We start from the raw sequence: 18,837 nt of genomic DNA on the forward strand, positions 1-18,837 counted from the left end.
ATTTTTAATGCTGTGTTTTTAGAGTAAATTATCTCATATTAACTTTAACTTAATGTAAATAAACTTATCTGTTTTTGCAATAAAGCAGATATTTAAACTTTCAAAAGTGAATTCCGTGTACTACCAGGTTTACCCTCTCTCTGAGCGGAAAGTAACTTTACAACTTGAACTAGTCAGTGCAAACACCAAAATCCCCTCGGTGAATTTGATCTTCTCAAAGGACAACTCGTCTATTATAGTGGTCTTATGAATCAGATGTTTGCCTTTACTTCAGTGTCTCACTCAGAGAGAAAAGTTATATTGGAACTGAAAATATTAAGTTAAAAGCCAAAATCCCCTGTGTTCTAATTAATTTTGGAATTAGAACTAGTCAGTGCAAATACCTAAAGCACCTTCGGTAATTTTTTTCTCCTAGAGGAAAACTTGTTTGTGCTTGTCTGGTGTATTAAATGTTTATTTTACCTCAGGTATGATAGAGAACAATTTCTGTTTATATAATGGTTCTGAATTACCTTTATTTTGGGAATAATACATAATAATCTATACAAAATAACTTATCCATATAATATAATCTACATAAACATAATAATCTAAGTCTTATACGAAATGGAGCAGTGGGAGAAAAGTCAAGAGTATGAATGCAGTTTTCTTGCATTATCATCACTTACTCTAAGAATACTAAATAATGTTGCTGGTTTTAGAATAAAATCACCAAAATTTAATGAAAAGCTAAAAACATTTGAAACTGTATAAAGGCATTAGAGACATTGCATTAAGATAAAAAGGAAGATAATGATAAATAGAAAAAGGATTGGTAAATTAGTGGCATGGAGCTGGACCAGAGAAAGTACTGGAGAAACACTACCCAAAGCAAGGGATAAGATTTTGAAATAACAAAATTAACAAGTTTGTAACAAATTATATTCTCTTCAAACAATAATCTTGGTAAGAATAGTGAGTTCATATAAGAATTAACTTTTTAACACTGTTATAGAAGATAGAACAGATGAAGTCGTGGGGAGGGGGGTAGTGTAATAAATATAAAAAAGAAGTGATATAGTAAAGTGTAAGTGAACTAGACTATGTAAAGTGTAATGGTGTTTAGGAGCTAAAAAGAATACTCAATGTTAAAGCCACTCTAAAGCCAAGGAATGTTTATATAGAGTATCAAGGGTACAAAGAGAATATCAAAACAATGGAAGAAATAAATTGAACACATTACTTTGAATGTACTGGGTGAAGGTAACATAACAATTCTATACAAAAGAAATTTTTAATTGGAATCATATGAATAAAGCAAGGAAGATGTCTGTAAAAGTTAGAAGGATAACACCATATGTGTGTGCATGTGTGTTTTTTTTTTTTTTTAGAGAGAGGAAAAGAAAATGCTCTTTACGCACGTAGTGCCGGGCTCGATCTTGGCCTATGGATTTTTGGTCCATGTGGTTACCAAGACCCATACCGACTAAAACGTAAACCTCTCTTCACCCAGCCTTTGTCCCCCGCGGGACTGCCGCTAGGTATTACTTCGCGGGGGAAGGCATAAGCGATTTCGCTCTTCCTCTACTTTTGTGTGGAGAGTTCATTATTCCATAGCCTGGCGCCTCGCCCTTCTGTCTCGCTCTTCCCTCCTTTTCTTTTCTTCCTTCCTCAGCTCTTCGATGACTTCCCTGGAGAACTCCGTTGCTGCTTTCCATGTGGTTGCAGATGCGAGCATTTCTTTCACTAAGTTCTCTGGCGTAATCACCACATCGCTTAATCTTTCAAGCTTTCAAATCTCGGACATGTGAAAAACACATGCCTCGCGTCCTCCTCTATCTCTCGACACTTTGGGCACTCTGGTGAGTCCTCGTGTTTATACTTGTGTAAGTATTTACGGAAGCACCCGTGTCCCGTGAGTACCTGCGTCAGTATATTTTCTTGCTTATGGATTCTACACTGGTATAATCTCCTGTATTCCTCTGCTAGGATCTCAATTGGCAGTATTCCCGAGATTACGTGGGCTGCATCCCTGGAGACGGTTCTGAACGCACTCGTAACTCTCAGTGCCATTTGTCGGCCTACAGGATATATCATCCTCTGGCACTCCTGCAGTTCTAGTGCACTTGGTCAGATGGCAATGCCATAGGTCAGTATCAATGTAACTACTGACGCTAGCAGGGCTCGTCGTCTCGGTTTTGGCCCACCTACGTTTGGCATGAGACGGGATAGTGCCCCTCCGACAGCTGCTGCTTTAGTGCTTGCATGCTCAACTTGGTATTTGAAGTTGAGACGTGCATCGATCATTACCCCCAGGTAACGGATGGATGGTTTTGACTCGATCTCGTGCTCACCAACTTGCAGCGTGATCGTTTCGAGCTCTTTCCTGCTTGTTATGAGCACTATCTCTGTCTTGTGCTTGGCCATCTTGAGACCTTTCTCATTCATCCAGACGGCGTACTTACCAAATACCACCTTGAATAGGTTTTTGATGTCCTCCAGATATTTTCCCACAATTACGAGGGCGACATCATCTGCAAAAGCGACGGACGTTACCATCCTTGGTATCCTCAATCTAAGTAGGCCATTGTACATAATGATCCACAGAAGCGGTCCCAATACCGAGCCTTGTGGGACACCTCCAGTGACCCTGTATCTATTAATTCCATCATCTGTCTCATACTGCAGAATTCTGTTTGTAAAGTAGCTTGCCACTAACTTTTGCAGGTATTTTGGGATACCGAACTGGTCGAGTGTTTCCATGATTCGGTCCCACCTTGCAGAGTTGAACGCGTTCTCCATGTCCAGCGTCACTACTGCGCAGTATTTTTTCTTGCCGTTTTTCCATCTATCTCCTGAAATGGCTTCCTTCGCTGTGTTGACTACCAGGTTAATAGTATCAACAGTTAACCTTCCTTTGCGGAATCCAAACTGTCTGTCCGATAGGTGCCCCTCAGCCATCACCTCTATTCTCGCATACATGATCCGTTCGAGGACCTTGCCTGCCGAGTCAAGCATGCAGAAAGGACGGTATGCCGATGGTTCATAGGGTGGATTTTTCCATTTTAAGAGAAGAACCAGCCTCTGCAGCTTCCATTTGTCTGGGAAGTAGCCTTCTTCCAAGCATCTGTTGTACATGTGGAGAAACATGTTCGGTGTCACAGCTTTATCGCACTTTTTAGGGCAACATTTGGGATGCCGTCAAGTGTGTGTGTGTGTGTGTGTGTGTGTGTGTGTGTGTGTGTGTGCGTGCGTGTGTGCGCGCGCGTGTGCGTGTGTGCGCGTGTGTGCGTGTGTGCGTGTGTGTGTGTGTGTGTGTGTGTGTGTGTGTGTGTGTGTGTGTGTGTGTGTGTGAGAGAGAGAGAGAGATAACTTAATATATGATATTAAACCTCCCTAGAAAATGTAACAGGGGCTGAAAGTTTTTAAAGAGTAACAATAATGTATAAAAACTCCTTGAGATGTTAACTGAAAAATACAACATATTATACTTTAATTTACAATATGTAACACAATGAAAATCAAAGTCAATAGGATGTTAGAAAGGGTAGCATTTTAAATGATGGTAAGAATACTTTAAAAGGATGTTTTGTGAAGAAATTATACACCAAATATAGCAGACAATTTGGATAGATATAGGTAAACCTCTAAACAAAAAAACCTTGGTTGATTTGAGTTCACGCAGGGTGGGGTAAATACCCCTCCGCCGCCTCTCTATTTGATCAGCCGACTAATCCGGCTCAGTCGGTATCGTTCACTGCTGCGACCCGTTCAGTTGAACCGGTCAGTACAGAGTTACTAAGCCTTCCCGCTAGAGCGTGTTTTACCGGTCATCGTGTTCAACAAAATGAACGGAATTACCAAGTGTACGAAAGGATCCACTTGCAAAAAGTGTTCGAATATAGGAAGAAACAACATATCTTACAGTAAATGGACAGATATAACAATAAATATATTGTTTCAGGAATCTAGTAAATGTAAATATATGTTATTACAACTGATAACATTAATTGTATGTTACTATATACATTACTAAATATTTTAAATGTTAATACTTATGAACAATGGACATGGTTAATTTGGTATGCCTTTGATTTATCATAAGGTTATTTCACTACAAATGTTTCAATAAATTGTAACATGTTATTTTTTTTTTAGCATACAAAATTGAATTGAAATTAAAAATATTCATTAGTAAAAAAAAAAAAATTAGAAACAGACAATTTTTTTATATTACGAACAACGACTTGAGTTTTATAATTACCATTAAAAAGGAGCGAAATAATTATTTTACTGACGATGAGTCAGACGCTATCTGGCAGGGCCGTGCCCGCACGGATATCGCCGCTTCCCCTCCGATCACGGCGAGAGGAGAAAGGCTTCCCCCACCACCCGCGATCGCGCGAACCCTATATAATGACGGCCGATTGAAGACACAGGAGAGACAGTCAGTGACCGCGACACCGCCGACGACCGCTGCTCACCACGACTACTTCAACCCCTTCCCCCGACCCCGACCCCGCTCGCTGAACACTGTACATCACGACTCGACGCCCGCCGCCGATATCCAGCACCAGGTAAGGAACAACGACCCTGTTCCTTACTAAAGTGTTTTATCTCCGCCATCTACAATTCTTCTCCAAAATTTTTTTATGTGAAACAGAATTTAATATTTTATTTGTCATTTATGAAAATTAATCGATCTGAAATATATTATTCATGTTTGATGGCTATAGATTTATTTTGATGAAATAATTGTTTGATTTTTAAAATATACTCTTAATAATTTATTTGATATTTTAAGGGTATCATTAAATTTAAATAGAATATATTTGACTTTCTCAATTCACTGAAACTTTAATTACTTTTTTCAACTTAAATTACTAAAGTTATTCTTTTCTTCAATTTAACTTATATTTAGAATTTCCAATTACTCAGATTTATTTTTTTTTTGTCATTTCGACTAAATTTTAATTACTGTGTTAAAATTTTCTTTTCTAAATTTTTTCAGATCTCGCATTTCTTTTCCTGGCGATCGATCTGACACCTCATCCCGAGTTTTCCCTTTACGAACTTTCCTACCGATTATCTCCTACCCGGAAAAAATTAATAACAGTCGGGACTCGCCTTACTCGCCTTACCACTGCTTTCTTTCCGGCGATAGTACTGGCATCCTATACCCACGACTTCCTTTTATAAATATTTTCTTCCCACCGACCCCGTCCTCATAAACTAAATCTTATGTTCAATCGATGTAAATTTTTATATTAGGTATAAAGTTTTCTCGACCATCATTCTGTTTGTCTGATTATTATCACATTTCTTGGCGAATCTCTAATCTACGCGGAAATATTTTTCTTTCTTATTGAAGTTCAATCTAATTTTCATTTTAATTAATTTATTTATATTTTTGTAAGTGATTATCTTTATTTTTCTCCTTTATCTATTTCGGGACTCGCACCCTTTCTTTTTATTTTTTTGCGAACGTCCTGACACCCTCACACCCCGATAACCTCCATCAAAAATATTTATTTAACGATATTTTAGTTTATTTTTCTGGTGAACTGTGCAGATAGGGTGAGTGTTCAATTTTTCTTTGATATTCCATAGAGCCCTAATATTTATAGTAATTTAGCTTTGTAGCCTTATTGCATGGTTTAAATCATTTACCTTTATCTTAGCTTCCATATGGTAGGGTAATTCTGCATGGTGTGTTATAAAAGTGATTACTTTGTTTTTTTTATTTTTTCAAAATTATATGCCTGAGAAAGTAAACTTGATATTTTATTTTGGAGCTATACACTTGCCTACAGAATAAATACAGCTTAGTATATTTTTATATTATAAATTTATCTAGCTTTTGCATCCCGTAGAAATATTTTTTGTTAATGGTTAGTGCTTGCTTTATGTATATAGTAGTTGCACTGTGATATTGGTGCATGGCTTTATTTTAATTTATAAGATTGTATATTTGCTATTGGTGTTATTTAAATATTGCTTTTGTTTGCCATTGCTATTCATACTTTGCTTTGATTTTGTATTTTGCTTCTACTAACCATCATTATTTAACCGATTAATTATTCCAACCCCGGGCTCAATAATTACTGTATACGACTCCCCGACCAAGTTATCAGTGGAGACTACTCAGCTTACTTGTAATTCCTCACTGACCGACATATAAATAAACAATACAGTTGTTTTCGAAAATCGAACTCGCTTGAACAATAACTTTCCTAGAACAAGAAATTTTTATTTTTCTGAGCAAGATTATTATTTTTTTTACGTCTTCAAAATTTTATTGGAGTTGACGTGATGAAGTAAGCCCAACATTATTTTGGAAGTATCAATTTCTTCCGCAGGGCCCTCTGATTCGACTCCTAACAATAAATAATAGTTGTATGAAATTCTCGAACCCTGGAAATTTCTAACCCAGCTCGACTGGCTATCTGGCAAGTTGCGAATATTTTCGCTTGCCCCGAAAATAACATCGCAAAATTACTAAACATCAAACAGACACATGCTCGTTTGAAAATAATTTATTTTTCAAACGATTAAGTTCCCACCACTTTTCATAATACCCAGGCTGACTATAAGTTTTAACGATTCATTAAAATTATATTACGCACACTACTGCACATAACGCCTCCTCCCAGATCGACCCTGCACATCGCACCTATATCGATTATGTGTTACCACATGATAACCTTTTAAATGCTAATTGGCAATCAATTATTAACAGCAGTAATGTAAATGTTTTTGCACTACAACTTCAGAATATTATTACAATTTCAATAGCCAGTCGAATAAATGTAAAACTAGGTCAAAAAAGCTAAAACCTGGATTACTTCAGATTTAGTCCAAGCTATAAGAGAAATAAATAAATAAATTAAATTTGTGGAAAAGCAACCATTTAATGTGGAGCTTAAACCCCGCTATGCAAATTACAGGAACGTTTTAAGCAGAAATTTAAAGCAACTAAAAAATATTATTTTTGTGATAAATTCGACCGAGCTAATGGGGATTTAAAAATGTTTTGGTAGGGGGGTTGTAAATAAATTGAGTGGTAGAGAGGTTAACAAAGTTTCTTTCCAGCCAAATAAATATTTGCCAAATACCAAATTATTCAATGACAAAATTAAGCTTGAAGTAGCCAACGAATTTAATGAATTCTTTACTAATGTGGGTCAGAACTTGGCGAACTCTAATGGCTCAAATATAACAATTTTTTCGATGACCGATCTTATAGGCTTAACTCGACCTTCAAATTACGCACTGTTACAAAAGGTTATACGATACGTATCCAGTTTGAGAGAAAATTTTGCTCCTGGACACGATTAAACACCTGCAAATATATATTTTTTTCATAATAATGTGAATGTGTCAAAACACTAATTTTGAGAAAAATAGAATCCGCAAGTACATATTTGCCTTCAGACAATTACGAGAAGTACTCATAGATAAAGAAATTAAAGTGGCCTATTTTGATTTCGTTCAATCCTAACTTTCATTTGGTATTATAGTCTATGGTGCTGCTTTCAAAACTATTCTTGAGCCATTACTGTAATTATTAAACAGAAAACAATACTAAAAATAATGTTCTTTAAGAGTACAACATATTCTTCAGAATTACTTTTTTTTCAAGGGAAAACTAATGACTATAAGACATTTGTTTCTCAAAGCAATTCTTATTTACTTATACACTAATGTTCATACTCTTGTTGCGATACTCATAAAACACGATACTCGCATCAAGTCGGCATTACAGTTTCTATATTAAAAAAACATTCAGCGTAACAAATTTGTATCATATTTCTCATGTTTTGTGCCGTAACGTGTGTTTGAGTTACAACTTCGCTTATGTGTTTCAATTACCTAATCTTTACTGGTTTAAAAAACGCGTGAAGGATTGGTTACTATCGTTAGATGGCGAAGAAGTATATAGACTTGTTGTCCCTTATTATCGCTGAACTTCTAAACCTTCCTCACTATTTATTGTTATTCGGTTTGTCCTTCACTATAATTACCATAACTAATACTTCATACGACAGTGCAGCAAAACTAGATTTATACTTGGTTACGTATCATTATCAATGAGACTTATCAATTGCCTGCGTGGTCACTGATGTCATTGCCATCCAGCCGGAGTAAAAATACATTCTATAACCATTAATTAATAATCTCAAAAATTACAAAACTACAATTTTTTTACTTATAATATCATTATTGTTCTATTATTAGTTTTGAGTTCCAATATTCACGACCAGAGCCTAGCACAGGCCCTAGGCCCATGTAGGCTCTTCCCAGTTATACTACTCTTCTTTTTTCAAATTTTAATTGAATTAAATATAATTACTAAAAGGTTTATATAATAAGAAATAACAAACTACGTATAAGTACCGTATTATCACACTCTGATAGGCCTACATGGTTTCAGACATTGTATGTATGTGCATATGTTTCTTGCACTACGTGTATATGTACTCGTATATGTGTTTTATTGTACTATTTTTGGGAAAATAAACCATTTAATTTCTTTTCATATACTTGATTTGGAAAAAAATATCAAATTTATTCAGTTGTGAGACAAAATTGAACAACGCTTTCAAAGTGAACGGGTGTTTTGATCACTCTGATCCGGATCACTCGTTCACCTGACTGATCCGTTCGAATTGAACGACATCTTTAATGGCCACTGCCAATGCACGGCTAACCTCAAAATAACAATGTTTCCTGTATACATCTATGGCTGTTTAATTAATATTTTACGCTTAGACTTCGACACTTGTATATGCCTACACACAAAAATATATAGTTATAGAACAGGTAAAGTAGCTGCAGTGTAAACAAAACTGTGATAACGAGATACGATCCACACAGCTGTAAACAGATACAAGAAGTTGCTGGTCCTACTCCCCACCCCAACACCCCGCCGGAGGGGGGCCCCTCCTGCGCGGTACTGCTCAGAAATTTGCTTCTGCGCAGGTTTCTTTTATAGCGGTTGACCTATATTTTCTTGTTACATAACTAGTGTCTTAATTCTAATATAGTTAAAAACAATTTCCAAATATCTTATTCTAAATAAACTTAAGGTAACATTGTCGAGTCTTAGGAGGTAGGAGAAAATGTCAATCAAGTGTCAATAAATTACTAAAATACTAAATAACATGCAATAACAGTAACAATAATTAAAATAGTCAATATATACTAAATAACATGCGATAGTTAAAATAGTCAATAATAAATAACATGCAATAAATAAATAAAACACATGGAAGATCAGTCTTGCCACTGCTGGACGCCGGACACATGAGTGACATATATGTCCCGGCTCCAGCGAATGGCCTCGGAGACGCAACGACGGGAGAGGGATGTGCCGTATCTACGGTGAACCCCGAGGCGTGCCAGGGTCCCCCAGTTGGCGCTGTCCCACGCACCCAGGGAGCCGACGATGAAGGCGTCCACGGAAGTCCTGTAGCCTCCGGCCGTCAGCATCCGGGCGAGTGGTCCATAGGTGTCCAGCTTCCTCTCCCGCGCAGCCTCGATGGCCCGTGGGCGGTGGTCTCGTCGTGTTGACCACACCGCCTACAACGCCGATCGTTGACTCCCCAGCGCCGGCAGCCGTTGAGAGGGAGGACATTCAACCTGGCCCGGTGAACAAACCGCCAGTCCGCAAAGCGTGTGTAGCGTCCCTCGTGCAGCATGTGGTTGGCAGTGGCGCAGGTGGTGGTGACCCTGGCCACCCTTCCCTGGTCGGGTTTCGCGGAAAGGGTGGCCCTGAAGTGTTGCTGCAGCGAGGAGCGCAGACTGGCCGACAGCGCGTGACGGGAGCCCCTGTCGACGATCCTGAGAGCCCTATCCCCAGGGATAGTGATTTGGAATGTTGCCCTGCCGGCACACCAGCCCCAGCGCAGGTCAGGCAAGCGCTTCTTCAGCCTATTCAGAGCCGCCCGCGCGGCAGAAAAAGTGGTGGCAACATTGGAGTTCCCGGGGAAGTCGCCGTTGAGGTATCCCACAAGGAACTCCATTCCAGCGCGGGCAGCACTCCTCTGGCCCGCAGAGGCCGCCAATCCCTCCAAGGCAAGCGAGGCCACCCTGGCATCCGGTGAGGTGAGGAGCCTGAACGCGTGGTTGATGGCGGCCAGGTCCGAGAGGTCGGCCAGCGGGACGAGTCCAGCCCCGCCGCAAGAAGGTGGAAGATAGACCAACTCGGCACTGGCGCGGGAAGGAACGTTGAAGATCTTCTTCACCCCACACTTGATCTTACTGTCCAGGCTCCTAAGTGCAGTCTTGCGGATCCGCGCGGTCTTCAAGTTGAACTCTAACTGCGGAATGATGAAGGTCCGCAAGGCGTGCAGCTTCTGCCAAGGCGCCAGTACACTCCGAAGGACGGCCTCAGTCTCGGCTTCCAATCTGGCGATGGTGGCGACCGGGGTTTGGTCCACCTTCATCCCGGTGGGGACTCCAAGATGTTGGTAGGAATCCCCTTCTCCGAGAACCCGAAGCGGCGCACCGTAGATCCGGAAGACTGAAGGTCTAGTAGTCCTCCGGGCAACATGGAGCGTGGCACACTTGGTGGGCTTGAAACGGAGTCCAACCCACGTCGCAGCTGGGATGACGACGTCCAGCAGAGCCTGAAGAGACGCCTCCGACCTCGCCACAAGGGCGAGATCATCAGCGTATGCCAGGACGCTGACGCTGGTGCCGTGGAGTACTGCTCCATGTTGGTCCTCCATTGCAGTGAGCGGCCGAATCAGGTATTCCATCACCAGATTGAAGAGGATGGGGGAGAGTGGGCAGCCCTGGCGAACTCCAGCTCCAAAGGCGATGGGGTCAGTCGATCCTCTGGAGTGGCGAATGGAAGTAATAATAATAATAATATTCTTTATTGCATCAAAAATCAACAATTTCACAATTGCATTGCATGCGTCAACATTTGAGGTATTAAACACACAATACTTAAATGTGAGAGTCAATAAACAAGGCAGTTAACAAGTATTTGGAATTTCATGGTAACTGGACATCAGGACTGGGAAATTGTTTGTTGATAATTTCAAGGATTTTCATCCCAGCGGCCCATCATGAACTCTTCAACGGAGTAAAATGCCTTTAACACCAAGAGGCGTTTTAGTCGAGATTTGAATGTTTTGGGCTCTTCGAGATGTTTAATTTCCTCAGGGAGCCTGTTGATGATTGTGACACCAACCTGGGATGGCAAATGTCCGAATGCTGTTGTCCTGTGTTGCTCGGTTCGAAAGTTGTCCCTGCCTCTTGTTTCATAGTGATGGACGTCCCTGCCCTGCACCAACTGGCATTTTAGTCGACAATACAGGGCGACCTCGAGAATATAGAGACAGGGTAAAGTCAGCAATCCAAGCTCCCTGAAGGATCCTTTACACGACTCTCTAGGATTCAGTTTTGAAAGAATTCTGATGGCTTTCTTTTGTGTTCTAAATACTCTTTCGAATTTGTATTTAGAACAACTTCCCCACAGCCTAAGGCCGTAAGATAAATGTGGATGTATGAGACCAAAATAAGCCGTTTTCAATACATCCATGGAACAAAATTTTGAAAGGTTGCGTAAAACATAAATGCCTGAAGCAACCTTTGAGCAGACTCTATCAATGTGATCATCCCATGTCAGTCCTCGATCAAGGTACATTCCAAGGAATTTGATGGATTCTGCTTCTTCCAAGAGTACGTCATCCACCATCACTGCGGGTCGTTGCCCATGCTCTTGTTGCCGAAGGCAAAAATTTATCACATTTGATTTCGAACTGTTTGTTTTCAAATTGAGTTTTGAGAAATGTTCAATGCATGAATTCACCTCAATGAATGATTTCACCTCGAGATCTTGTTTTGATTTTGATCTGATGCAGAGAGTCGTGTCGTCAGCATACTGAACCACTTTTTCCATTCTGGATTGAAGAATTCAGTCTGTTGACGTATAATATGAAAAGGACTGGCCCTAATATTGATCCTTGAGGGACACCATAGGGCATTTTTACTTTGTCTGACAGAGCATTCGCAATCTGCACGCACTGCTCTCTGTCCGCGAGGTAAGACGAGAGCCAACGGTGCGGCAGACCCCGAATACCACTTGTCCACAACTGGCGCAACAGTGTCGCATGATGCACGCAGTCAAAATCTTTGGAGAGGTCGAGAAATATGCTGAGCACATGTTCTCTCCTCTCCAGGCCATCGACAACGTTGTTGATGAGATCCGTCACAGCATCAATGGTTGACTTGTTTTTCCTGAACCCAAACTGTTCAGGACAGATGATTTCAAAATGATTGAGGAACTTTTCAAGTTGTTTGAGAAATGTTTTTTTCGAAAATTTTGCTGAAGGTGGGAAGAATTGAAATCGGACGATAGTTGCTGGATATGCAAGGATCGTCCTTTTTGAAAATTGGAATCACTTTTGCTGTCTTCAGTCTGTGACTCCAATACATTTTAACTATTGTCGTCATATAGAGCTCCCCTGGTATAAGTCCTCGATGAATCGCAGCTGGTCTTGCGACAGCCCCGCAGAACGGAGCGCGGCGAGGAGGGCGGAGTGGGGGACACTGCCGAAGGCGTTGGCGAGGTCCAACCACGCCACGCAGAGCTCGCTCCCACGCCGCCTTGCGTCATCGAGGAGTTCCTGGAGGATGAAATTATGTTCCAGGCAGCCCTCCGCTGGGGTGAACCCCTTCTGAGCCCCAGAAATGAGGTTGTTGTCGGAGGCCCACCTGGAAAGACGATCCGCCAGGAGACTGCAGAGGAGCTTCCCCGCAGTGTTGGAGAGGGCGATGGGACGCCAGTTGTTGATGTCGCCAGGGTTGTCCTTCTTGTGTATTAGCACCGTAGAGGAGGACTTCCAGGATGGTGGGAATCGTCTGGCGGCGATGCAGAGGTTGAATACAGCCGCCAGCACATGTCCTATCGGGTCTCTACGGCGCCACACGTTGTAGCGGACCCCATCAGGGCCAGGAGCCGTATTAGAGGCCCTCCTCAGCAGGAGAGAAACCTCCTCAGGTAGTGCAGAGTCAAGCAGTGGAGGGGGGTGCAGAGCGGGAGGGACCAGGCAATTCGGCGGAGGGACACCGGCACATCCATCTCTTGAGGAATAGGAAGCCTCAAAGTGTCGCTTAATGGCCTCCTCAGGGATGGAGCAAAATGGCGATGAGGAGCCCAGAACTTCCCTCATCGCTTTCCGAGGAGCCCGTCGGTAGAGGCGCTGGAGCCTTGCGGCCTCCCTGACGTCCCGGCGATTGTCACGCGGTGCAGCAGCAGCACGGCGACGAGGAAGCCTAGGACGATTTGTGGGCTGCGGCGCCGTCGAGAGTGAAGCCGTCATCTCATCCAGAGCGACGATGAACTCGTCCCATGGGGTCCCCGGGATGAATCGGGGCAGCCACTGACGCTGCCAAGCTGTGAGATGGTCAGGAAGCTCAGCAGGAGAGCCAGGAGGTAACCCAGGCGACGGAGGATCAGGTGGAGGGTCTGGAGCTCCAGGTGAGCGATGGCCAAGCGGCATGGCTCCGTGGCAGGGCGTTGCCGGAGATGGCGGGGGGTCTGGCAAAGGAGGGCGGCCGGGCGAAGGCTCCGGCGAAGGTGGAGGCGGTGCCAAGGGCGGATGAACCGGTGAAGGCAGAGGCGGCGGCGGAGAGGGCGGAGAAGGTAGTCCAGCAGGTGGAGGGTGGTCTAAGGGGACCCTGGGAGGGGTCAAATCCCGATCCCTTGGCAGACGGCGACGTCTCAGGGCATTCCGCGCTCTTGCCGCGGCTGATCCAGCCCGCTGGAGGGTGGGCGGCGACTCAGGGGAAGATGATGATGAAGATGTAGGGGCAGGTGAAGTCTGAGACTCCTGTGTAGGACGAGCAGGGGTGGCGACCCGCAAAATGAGGTCCTGCAGGCCGTCAAAGGATGTTGAGGCGATCCCCAACTCGTCCTCATCCCCCACCTCAAATGGTGTTCCCTGGTGCTGCTCCTCAAAATGGGCCTTTGCTCTCTTGAGAGAGTACTTGTGCTCACGACAACTAAATTCGATATCGCAGCACACATACGAGAGCTCCCATCCCGGCCCATGGTCTTGAGTGAGGTGCCGTTTTAGTCCCTCCCGCTTTCTGATTGTTAACACACCCGATTCTCGACAAACAGGGCATTGAAACCGCTTGGTGACCGGCAGGGCAATATATAGGGTAGGAGGAGCCTCCATGCAGGACCGGCAGTTGCAGAAATTGAAGTTGGAAGAAGCAGAAGACGGGGGGAAGCAGAATATGGGGCAGAAGCAGAGAAGAATTGGAAAAAATCATGAAAAAGACCCGTAGTAAATAGATGGGGGCATGTAGCCAAGCCGGCATGCAATGACGAAGAAGGAGAGTTGAAGTGGGAGAAAAATGCAAAAAACCGGAACGAAATTGAGCAAAAAGAAGTCGAGAAAAGGCAAAAAATCCGAAAAAGTGCAGGTTTAGGCATGCAGCCGGCCTACATAGGACACACGGTGCCGCAGACGATGGGTCAGCGGCCCACCACATTGAACAGCACCGCACTGGAGGTCTCCTATAGCTCAACGCTTTATTCGGGAGAGCTGGTGCCCCTAGCCAGCCCCACCGGGACTCCTGGTTAGGCAGGGCGAAGCTGCCAGGAGTGCGTCCCACCACTCCCCCAGGAAATCCAAACAAAAAGCCTCAAGCGCTCGCTCTGAGACTCAAACTTATGGCTAAGATCAATTTGATAATAAAAATCTATGAGTATAGAGGAGATGGCAGAAGAAATTACAAATTTTTGAGTATAAAGTTTTGGGAGTATGCTGACTTAGTTCTTGCAAAAATAAATAAAAATCAAAACATGATTCTGAGGAAGAAAAGAGTTTAATCTGTGGTTTTATCAAATCCAACATTGATATTATGGAGAAGGAACTGATCAATACAATATGTGTGGATGGTTAAAATTATCCTTAAATTACATTTTCCTTAAATTACGTTTTTAAATTACATTTCCTTTAATTACATTGAATGTCATAGGTGGGATATTAATTAGGAGTGATATAAACAAAACTAAAGAGGCTTCCGAGAAAGGATAGTAGTGACAGTAGAAAAGATAATGATAAACAAAAAAAATCTATATAATGGCCTCTGAAGTAAAGCTGTCTTAAATAATAAGTAGATTAAACCTGGCTTACAACTGTAGCATGGTGTTTTTAATTAGTGATAAAAGGATTGCATAAAAGATGCAACTTTATGGAGACAGTTTAAGATTTAGAAGTGTGTGATAGTAATGTTAGTTGTCCTAACCCAAATCAGGAAGAGTATCCAGGGGAGGTGGCGGATATTTGGAGATCATATGGAGCAGAATATCTTTTTGATGAAGCATTAAACAAGAGTGTAATACTAATTGAACTAAAACTAAGAAAGGAGTATTGGGAAGTTGGAAATGGTGGCTTATAATCTTGAAATGTATAAAAATAGTCAACAACATACAGGAAACATTTGATTGCAGCATGGAAAGAAATATTTAACGGGTGTCGGTCTGTTTAGAAAGATTTGTCTGTTTTACACGGGATGAAGGGATGGAGATAATGATTATGACATGGGGAATATATTAAGGTTTGTAATCTGAAAACTCTTTTATGAGTAATATTAAAAGTACATAAAGCTTCTGTGAAATATGTGTTAAGAGAAACATATGGAAGATAAAGACATAATGGGATTCTTAAATAGAATTTCTGTCACTGTATAATTTATTGAATGGCAATTAATGAGGAAAAGAGAAAGATGTGCTTTGGAATGTGTTATTACTGAGATTGGAATACATGAGGCTGGGTTTCAAAGAATAACCGATAGAGACATGAAAATTACTATGTCTACTAAAAAAAAGTTATGGAGTAAAAAGTAATGTAACTTTCCAAATTAATGGTTTAAGGGTTTGGAATATAATGGCCTGATTGATATTATATATATATATAATATATATATATATATATATATATATATATATATATATATATATATATAAAAGATTTATGAATCAACTTTGATGCAGTTAACAAGATGAGTAAGGAACTCATGGAAGTTAGCAAGGAATATACTCTATGACAATCCCTGATGTGAAAGAAATAAAAAAAATATCTTTAATAATATAAATAAATAATATAAAGAAATATCTTCAGTAAAACCACGGTAATGTTTTTTAGATTTTTAAAATTAGGTTTGCAGATAAGGTTTGGATCCATAACTAGTAAACTGGATGTGTCTCACATGTTCTGTCTTCATTCGAATATGCAGTACAAATACATTTTAGTACAATTTTTACTCTGTAAATCTTTGTCCACTGTGAAATTGAGTTCAGGATATTTATAGATGAAGCAATTGCCAGCTTTCTAATGCCAACTTTGTAATAATTGGAAAATTAACTTAGTTGTCATCAATACAGGTAGGGGTATGCCAAAATATGTGTCACATCTTTGTTGAGGTTCAATGCAAAATTTCAAATAGCTCATTTGCTGTTCATTTCATGATAGATAGATAGAAGGACAGACAATCACACAGGAAAGATTTACACCCCCAGCAAAGAAAGAATTGTCAGCCTTTTTATAAAAGAGGTATAGATACAATCTTATTAGTTAAAATATTAAAATATAAACTCCACACCACAGTTTAAAAATTCCTGAATTTGTATGAGAAGGATTCTTTGCAGCCAATCAAGGATTCTGTTTTTAAACTTTGTTAAAGAAGTGTACCTGGCTGAACTGTGTAATTTGTTAAAAAATCTAATTCATATATCTGGTAAGATAATCCAATTATAGTCAATCTATGTTTGAGGTATATCTAATTTGTATCTATTGCAGGTTAAGTTATCATGAATTTTATTCCTGCTTGAAAAATATGAATGTTAGTGTTAGCGAATATTAAAATAAAGAAATGAAGCTTAATACACAATTTCAAGTCTATTGGTCAATTGGTTTTCGAGCGACCAGACAGACAGAATTGAAATTTTCCAGCCCCAGAGTGATGAGCTTTGCTTACACTCAGCCAATTAAAAGAACCACATAAAATGTTTGGCTAAATACATTATTCCAGTTAAAAAGTAAAAGCGGCGTTATTTCCTTGTAATTTGGTCAGTTTTAGTAAAATGTCAAATAAATTATTACAAATCTTGTAAGGGGTCTTTTAAGTGCTAGATTTAATAAAAAAAAATTACTTGTTGACATAATTAAATAAAAACCCATATAAATGATGATTTCTTTAGTAATTTAATATTTTAATTGGTCTATTTACTAATAGTTACAGAGTGTATTTTGGACTTCAGAATGAATTTATTGTTTTAAAAACCATACGAAAATGTTAAAAACTAATTTTTAAACTTTTTCACCATGTGTATAACGTCCAGTATTTCATACCTGTAATTAAAACTTGTAAAAAAACTAACACCAGATTGTTTCAAAAAAAAAAAAAAAAAAACATTCTCTACATATTTATTTCATAAGTTAAGTTTTTATTATCTAAATAGGAAGCACAATTAACCAATTAATAGTTATTGGAACCTTTACCACCAAGGAGAATCACATTTTTTACAGAACGTAGCCTACTTGAAGAAAAATTCGGTTGTACATTCTACTGAAGAAAGTTAGGATTTACCAGTTGTACATATTACTGCAGTAAATGCACATAGTAAAAGTGTTTGTGTTGAACTGAAGTAACAATGAATTAATATTTCTAGCTTATACAGCTGTACATACTATACTTCCGTGAGCTTTGGCGAACTGCAACAATCCTTACTCAAGACTTCTAATCAGGGAGACACAGTTGGCATTTATAGCACACATACTACATATAAGCTAGTCAAATATGAAAAATATATTATTTTAACTTACCTTTTTCAAGAATTTCCCAACCAAACCCATGGAACCTTTCACACTATTTTGACACTTAGAAGTTGTTTGAAGCAAAGCCTGGCAAGGGCCTTGTTGTAATGGCTTAAATCATTATAATCTCATAAGATAATGGGTGGATGTTTAGCATTATGTTATAGAGATTTATTTACTACGTCATTATAAAAAATCTATAATTTGTATAGTGATTTAAAAGTTATGTTTAAAGTTTAGTTGCAAAATAATTGCTAGTTTAATACATTCTCTCTTAAGTTTTACTTGTATGTTTTGATGTACATACATTAGTTTTAGGCTCATATATGTAACGAGGATGTGAATATGATAATTAACTTAGATTGTAATTGATTTAGCCCAAACTTGGCATAGGAATATAACTTTCACATGCCTTGGTTAAACTCGTTATCCAGTTTCATTCAATAAACAGTTGCGAGGTTATTGCTATATTTGCATTCGCCAAAATCTTGAGCGTAGATATGAAGTAAAAGCTAAACGCGGAAAAAAATGCGATTAACAAAACCAAATTTCAGCATATTATATATATATATATATATATATATATATATATATATATATACAAAAAGTTTGGATATGACTATGCCCTTTCAAAAGTTTAATAGTTAATATAAAATAAGAGTGATTTTATACATAGCCGTTTATTTACTAAAACTCTGAAAAAAGCAAATTCAACTATAAAAAAATTATATAAACCAAAAAACTAGAATCGGAATTATTTACAATGGCTATAAATTTTTGTATTAACAAGGCAAACTCAACATTGGGGTTGGAAATGAATTATCATTCGAACCAGAATTGTTCATACGGTGCAAATATACGAAATTGCGGCGAGGTCGCGAGTAACTGCTAGTTAGTACACAAATTGTTCATAAAAAACTTGTTTATTATTTGAACTTTAATTATAATACTTATTTTGACTGATTTCTGTCGTAATTTGTATTCACTTTTAAAGGTTGTTTTCAAACATGTT

The 18,837-nt window shown here is 39.8% G+C and overlaps 2 protein-coding genes across 2 annotated transcripts; both read right to left on the bottom strand.

Annotated features, from left to right (window-relative positions):
- Positions 1 to 9,464: 9,464 nt before the first annotated feature.
- Positions 9,465 to 10,427, bottom strand: LOC124360990 (uncharacterized protein T26G10.4-like). Its single transcript, XM_046815028.1, has one exon. The coding sequence runs from the start codon at positions 10,425 to 10,427 to the stop codon at positions 9,465 to 9,467; it is 963 nt and encodes a 320-aa protein (XP_046670984.1).
- A 2,016-nt stretch (positions 10,428 to 12,443) lies between these two features.
- LOC124360991 (histone-lysine N-methyltransferase 2B-like) lies at positions 12,444 to 14,177 on the bottom strand. Its single transcript, XM_046815029.1, has one exon. The coding sequence runs from the start codon at positions 14,175 to 14,177 to the stop codon at positions 12,444 to 12,446; it is 1,734 nt and encodes a 577-aa protein (XP_046670985.1).
- Between the last annotated feature and the right edge of the window lie 4,660 nt (positions 14,178 to 18,837).

This window comes from Homalodisca vitripennis, chromosome 4 (genome assembly GCF_021130785.1).
Source record: "Homalodisca vitripennis isolate AUS2020 chromosome 4, UT_GWSS_2.1, whole genome shotgun sequence".
In the NCBI taxonomy this organism is placed as follows: domain Eukaryota; kingdom Metazoa; phylum Arthropoda; class Insecta; order Hemiptera; family Cicadellidae; genus Homalodisca; species Homalodisca vitripennis.

Excerpts from the sequence above, each read along its gene's own strand:
- LOC124360991 (XM_046815029.1), bottom strand. The coding sequence starts at position 14,177 with ATGGAGGCTCCTCCTACCCTATATATTGCCCTGCCGGTCACCAAGCGG.
- LOC124360990 (XM_046815028.1), bottom strand. The coding sequence starts at position 10,427 with ATGAAGGTGGACCAAACCCCGGTCGCCACCATCGCCAGATTGGAAGCC.